This window comes from Durio zibethinus, chromosome 6 (assembly GCF_047325235.1).
Source record: "Durio zibethinus cultivar Kanyao isolate XHJ-2024 chromosome 6, ASM4732523v1, whole genome shotgun sequence".
Classification (NCBI taxonomy): Eukaryota; Viridiplantae; Streptophyta; class Magnoliopsida; order Malvales; family Malvaceae; genus Durio; species Durio zibethinus.
Genome location: NC_143167.1, coordinates 10,450,214 through 10,457,331, shown reverse-complemented (window position 1 = coordinate 10,457,331; position 7,118 = coordinate 10,450,214). Strand labels below are relative to the sequence as shown.

Genomic DNA, 7,118 nt, shown 5'->3' with positions numbered 1-7,118 from the left:
TATTATTATTATTATTATTGTAAACACCTTATCTAGTTTAATTGAGATAGTTTTTTGGGTTCAATAATTAACCCGATTTTCTTTTGAGTTTTTCAATGCAATTCGAACTTGGTTAATATGAATCTAAATTAAACTGGTTTAAAATTCACTTGTTGCAATTTAAAAGCCATTGGAGCCTTTGAATTATTTGGGCCTTAATTGGATACTTGAGCTTTCAGCTTGGTATAGGTTTTAAAATACTATTTTAAGTAAAATTTTTACATATGCATTGTTTCATCCAAATAAAAAAGAAAATTGCATTAATTATTATATTCTATTTCTTAAATACCATTTTTATCAGTACCGTAGACATCATTTAACATAATAATAATAATAATAATAATGGATGGGACATCAATTTATTAGATTAGGTTGATAATTAAATCGCCATTGATCCATTTAATTTTCTCATAAACTCATTGATTCCAAACAAAATGAAAATAAAAGAAGAATGGGAAAAAAAAAATACAAAAGTATGATTGGTACACCAAATTAGACAATCAAGAGTATATTTAAGGATAGAGAAAAGAACAACAAGTAGAAGTCCATGATTTATTGTCATATGTCAAACATACGGCATACGATTGCTACCAAACATTCATTTCAGCACCCTTGCATACAGCATAGGATATACCACGTAATTTATTAGATGGGTGGTGGTAGGCTAGAATTCTAATGCTCATAAACGGAATCTTGCAGTCGAGGCTTGGGAGTGCCAAGCAAGCTCTTATCTTTCTGAATAGTAAGCCCTACCCTCTCACTCATATCATTTAGAATTCCAGGAGGAGAGTCCCACTCGAAAGCATGGAGCAATGCAGCCAAGTAGTAATGCACCATCCGATGAGCAAGGGGCCATCCAACACAAGACCTTCTCCCTGTCCCAAAAGGCAAGAGATTAAAGTCTTGACCCTTCACATCTACGCTTGACCCAATGAACCTCTCAGGCTTGAAGTCTAAAGGATTTTCCCACACTTTGGGATCCCTTGCCATTCCCCAAATATTCACATAAACAATGCAATGCTTCGGAATATGATAGCCAGCTACCTCACATGCCTCATTGGTGCGACGAGGGATGATGAGTGGAACTCCAGGGTGCAGTCTAAAAACTTCTTTAACAGTTGCTTGAAGGTATGGCAGTTTTGGGATATCACTCTCTACCACAAACCTGTTCTTCCCGACTACTTGGTCCAGTTCCAGTAGCAGTTTCTTGTGTATACGAGGTTGCCTTAGGATTTCTGTCATGCCCCATTCCACGGTGCTTGAGGTAGTCTCTGTTCCTGCTATAAACATTTCCTGCCAAAACAGGATTAAAGAAGAACCTCAAAATAACAATATTGCGACATGCTTTAATTTGTTGCACTAAAATGTACTTCATATAACATATGTATATAGTGTTGTAAATACTTACGGAAAGCATTCCTTTGATGATAGCTCTTGAGAAGCGTTCCAAACCATTTTCCTTGTCATTACTCTTATAACTCAAAAGAACATCCAACAAATCCGTCTTCTCATTGTTGTGTGTCGTCTCAAGTTGAGCTTTTACCTTCTCCGCCAACCTTTCCTCAATTATCTTCTCATAGAAAGCATCCATTTGGTCAAAGATCTTTCTAATTTTTCTCTTCAAGCCTTGTGGATCTAATGGTTTTACAATTGGAAGGAGATCGGAAAAGTTTGGGGTTCCAATCACCTTTATCATCTCCCAAAACACCTCTTTCATTTTTCTTCCTTCGGGCTTTGAGTTGTCGAAAATATTTTTGGAGCAGACAAAATTACTCACAAGGTTGGCCAATGCCGTAAAAGCTGATTCTGCAATGTTCACTTGAGTGTTGGACTTTGACAGCAAGTACAAATGCTTGAGCAAGCCATGGACCTATCAATATATATAAACAAGCAACTCAACAACTTAATTTGCAACCTTAATTAGATTAATTTGAATTTCAATTTTGGTATGTATAAATTATATGGTAGAACTCATGAAAACATCTCATAATTATTTCGAGGTCATCAGTTTATTAGATACCTATTGGTGCTGAATTAATTTGAAATATCTATATAAAGTAATAATTTTTTAGTTCATCCTTTTTATTATACCCTCTCAAGTACACGTATTTTACTGTTTTGATCTTTTTTAACCTTTAAATAGTACTAGTTTTAATACCTTAGTTTTATTTTTTTTAGTACTTAAGCAAATGAGATGTAAATCTCAATTACATATATAGAAATATTTTGATTAATTTTTTTTAATTAGAATTTACTAATTAATTGGAAAATAAAATTTATTTTTTATAATAATTTCAAATTAAAATCAATTGATATCAAACTAACATAAAAATTTTAAAAATGAATTGCTTAAATAAGTAAAACAAAAAGATAAAGTAAATTATAAAAAATTTAAATTAATACATTAAATAAACAAAATATAAAGCATAAAATGATTCTAAAAATAAAAAATAAAAATAAAATCTCCAACATGAAGCCCAATAAATAAAACAAAATCATTAAATATCTTTAAATGGTCCCAAAGTACGACTTTCAATCTTTCCAACGAATTGTAAAGATTATCCATAAAAAATAAAAAAATTCCTTTAATGTCTTTTGTGTACATATGTCACCATTACATTAATCTGTATACAACTTTTAATGTATTATTATTACTACGAAGGTAAAGATTCGTGTTCTGCTTTAAAACTGTATGATTTAGAGAATTTTTTTTAAATGATCAAAATAATTGAAAAAAATGTCTTTGTCTTGCATATATTACTATAAAACACTTTACCATCATAAAAATAATCAATATCTCAAAAGACATAGACATCTTTATATATATATATATATATATATACATATATTTATATAACTCAACTATAAACCTATAAATTATTTAACAAAAACCATAAATCTATAAAATAAAATCCAAAAATAAATAAATAAATGAATATTAAATTAAGTATATATATATATATAACTCAACTATAAACCTATAAATTATTTAAAAAAAAAAAAAAACAACTATAAATCTATAAATCAAAATCCAAAAATAAATTAATTACTTAATATTAAATTAAGTTTACCAAAATAACTTTACATATCTACACATAAAACTCTTATCTCAATCATTGGATTTAAATTGCAATATTTAAAGTACCCATTTCACTTCCAATTTTTTTCAAACACACGTCTTCATATTAAACCATGTAGACAATTTTCATGTTATGTTAGATTATTATTATTATTGATTTTAGATTTTACACTCATTCTTACAATCTATACGACAAACCACTCTTTTAGATTCATATATTCGCAAGTATGTATAGGATAAGAAAATAAATTGAAATCGGATTAACCTGTGTGGTACGGAGTGATTCAAATTGTTCAAAGGCCTTAGGAGAAAGTAGTTCAGTGATCAAGATTCTTCTAAGAGCCTTCCACCTGGGACCATAGGGTGAGAAAATGATGGAATGGGCATCATATGAGACGACTCGAATGGCTTCGGTTATGGTCCGACTAGAGAACATCCCTTCCTTTTCTTTCAGGACTTGGGCTGCCATTTCTGGGGATGATACTACTATGGCTGGCTTTATGCCCATGTTTACACTGAAAAGTGGCCCATAGATCTTGGCGAGCTGAAAGAAATCTTCATGAAGATGATGGCTGAGATGTGGAAGGCTTCCGAGGATGGGCCAACCAGCAGGGCCTGGTGGTGCATTCTTCCAGTTTTTACGTTGACCGCCGAAGAGTATCGGAATAACAAAATAGGAAGCAATCGACATTGTCGCTGCTAAGAGCATGGAGCCAGAAAGAAAGGAATTGAAACAGTCGCTAAGGCTTAAGATGGAAGAATGCAACAAATCCATAATGGTAATGTCGATCCCTCCCCTTTGGCTCTAACTTCGTATATATGGAGGAAGACAAGGTTGCTGTGATTGCGAAATGTATGGGAATCTCATGTTCTTATTTATACACACTGAAAAATATTGTATAACCGTCAATAGTTGGATCCTAAATTTAAGTGAAAATTTTCACAGTTTTAAGTAAAAAAGCTATATATCCTCATATTATCATTTTAATGACTATCATGTGATGTATTATGAAATGTTTATGAAAGAAAAACTTATTTCAAGTTAATGTTTAAACTCTGAGCAAAACAAACAACAGTTAATCCAAATTTATTGTAATAAGACCAAAACAAGCATTTATTGTTTCTGACATATGTAACTGCCATTCTCAACAAACCCGATAAGCCCAAATTAAATGTACGATGGATTTATCCTTCCATTAATAAAATCTTATTGTCATCACTCTAAGAATCTTAGTTATACTTCCCTTGGCAAGCTTGAAATTTTATTAAAAGGGTAAGATGACAAGGATGCATTTATGGCCTAATCAATGCACGACTAATATTCCATAATATGCACGCATGATGCCGAGTTCCACAGTTCAACTTTTTATTTGTGTTATATATTTTTCCAACTAATAACATATATTTAAGAAGAGAGGAATTAATTATTTCGTGTTTGATATACTATTATCCATTCAAAATCGTACATGAATAAACAATTTTCAATTTTTTTATACAGTCTTCTCGACATTTTAGTTATTAAATGCAACCAAGATTTGGCAAAAGATTATTTTGAGATATTTTGGAGATTGCTTAAGATATTGTTTGATGATCTAACAAAACTTGTTAGACAAAAAATTTATAAGGAAAAAAATTATTTTTTGAAGTAATAAGGAAAAAGATTCTTAGTCATGAGTATGGTAGTGAGTTTATTAATTATAAGAGTTTTCATAGAGTGAGGAACGAGATAAATATGTAAATAAAGTTGTAAGATTTTATAAAGTTGGATGTGTAGATATTTTATAGGATAAAGGGAATTATTCATGGATGTATGCAAACATTTCATTTTTTTTTAATGATAAAAATAGATCCAAATTATATTTTTATATTTAATTTAAATTTATTCAGATATTCTTATCATATTTATTGTTTATTGAATATAATTATGATATATTAATTAATTTTAAAAAAAAATTAAAAAAATAGTTGAAAGTTGAAAATTGAAAATTAAAAATCGGTGTGAACCAAAGTCCAGCCTCCACCCCATTTTTATGACGAGTCACCCACCAATACCAAACTTTGACAAATTTTGTACTACCATATTTATGACGAGTCACCTACCAATACCAAACTTTGACAAATTTTGTAGTAAGGTTTCTGTGGCTTTCAAAATGATAAAATTTATTTAAAATTTTTTAAGGTGAAGTATGTAAAAATTTTTAAAAAAATTAATTTAATAAAATTTTTAATAAAAATTTAGATTGATAAATTAATAAAATTTAATGTAAAAATTAATAATATATAAAAAATTATTAAAAATGTAATCAATATTTATTTAATAATAAAAATTTTATTAATATTTATATTAAAAATATTTATCTAAAACTTTATATCAAAATTTATTAAAATATTTTTCAAAATTTGCATACATATTTAATTTATATAATGAAAATTTTGATTTATCACTTTTAATTTTTAATTTTAATTTTTAGGTAATAATTTTTAATAAAAAATTTAACGAACTTCCGAGAGTTCATCCAAGTCTTTCCCCTTTCAAAAACTATCCATCAATCCCAAATTTTTTGGGATCTGAATTGATATTGGACACTACAAATCTAGCTATCAAAAATAGAATAAGGAGGCCAATAAAAACAAGGAGGAACATTTGGCAAAAATCCCCATCACACCGCCGACCACCATTACAGCCCGTAAACCACCCCTCACTGGCCACCATCTCCCAAGCCAATACCCCAACAACTGCCACTCAAAAATTCCGATCCAATCGAAAACCCCTTTTGCCGAACGTCCAAAAAACCTAAAAAATTCACAAAAAAAAAAAACCACATCCCCTGGGTAGGCGAACCTCATCAACGCCAAAAAAAATTTTTAAAAAAGGGGTAAAAGGTTTCGGTCTAGAAGATTTTGGGTTTGAATATGTTTCTGAGCTGGATCTAAAGAGGAGATGAGGGTCTCAACCATGAGAAGGATATAGTGGAAGCTGGAGTTTGGAGTGACAACGTAAGAGATTTTGGAATGTTTGTGCCACAGCTTTAAGGTTAAATCTAGAGTTCTAGACATTGTTTCTGAAAAGACAAAGGTTGGAAAGGTGTTCAGAGCGTTGAGATAAGGTTGGGGTGAAGATTTGAGTTTGAACAACGACCGACAAACGGGAGCCGGCGACTAGAGATGGAGGTCGGCACAGCGACTGTCTGCCTATATCTGGGTTTTAGGGATGATGGCCGACTGGATTAGAGAGAGAGGGAGAGTATCAGAGAGGGGAGAGGAAGAGAGAGAAGTAGGTAAAAATGGAATAAAAATTTTTTGGGCATTTTATAAGATGAGCAATACGGTGCCGTTTTAGGATTGGGAGATCCACTATTCGAACAGACATCCAGGGTCTGCGTGCCCGATCCACTCTAGTTTCTTTTATTCAACCCTTGACCAGTTCAAATAAATCGCCTGCGAACCAGAAATGAACCGGACCAAACCGTTTAAATTTGTGGAAAATCGCTCCAAATCGCTAAACCGTTTGTGAACAACTAAGTGAACTGATTGAACCATCTCCAAACCAAAAATAGCTTGAATCGATTGTTGACCGGTTTGATCGATCATTTTGATAATTTTCTTTTATCTTTTGTTTTGTTTTTATTTTATTTATATTTATGTTTTATATTTAATATATGCATGTTAAAATTTAAATTTGTTTGAACAGGAGATATTTATTTATTTTAAATAATAATAATAATAAAAAAATTACTAAATAAAGTGTTAAATTAAAATCTATTTACATATTATAATTGTATCATAAAATTTAACAAATTTTAAGTAAAAATAATAAAGGAATAAATGATATGATAAAAAATAAAAATATTTTAAATAATAAATTTTCAAATAATTGCAAATGTGCGATTGATAAATAAAAAATCTTTTAAATTTCACTAGAATGATGGTAAATTTAGAAGAAAATTTTAATAATATCTATTTTGAAAAAAAATAAAATAATAAAAATTATATAATAATA

General features: G+C 30.0%; 1 protein-coding gene across 1 annotated transcript; it reads right to left on the bottom strand.

The window, feature by feature from the left end:
* Nucleotides 1–531: 531 nt before the first annotated feature.
* On the bottom strand, nt 532–4,169 carry LOC111285783 (7-ethoxycoumarin O-deethylase-like). Its single transcript, XM_022875383.2, has 3 exons — nt 3,384–4,169; nt 1,448–1,909; nt 532–1,332 (listed from the first exon to the last, which is right to left on the bottom strand). The coding sequence occupies exons 1-3, from the start codon at nt 3,891–3,893 to the stop codon at nt 712–714; spliced, it is 1,593 nt and encodes a 530-aa protein (XP_022731118.1). The 5' UTR covers nt 3,894–4,169; the 3' UTR covers nt 532–711.
* Nucleotides 4,170–7,118: the final 2,949 nt, after the last annotated feature.

Coding starts and splice junctions, on each gene's coding strand:
- LOC111285783 (XM_022875383.2), bottom strand. CDS start 3,893: ATGGATTTGTTGCATTCTTCCATCTTAAGCCTTAGCGACTGTTTCAAT. Junction 1,910..3,383: donor AATCACTCCGTACCACACAG/GTTAATCCGATT, acceptor ATATATTGATAG/GTCCATGGCTTGCTCAAGCA. Junction 1,333..1,447: donor TCATCAAAGGAATGCTTTCC/GTAAGTATTTAC, acceptor CTGTTTTGGCAG/GAAATGTTTATAGCAGGAAC.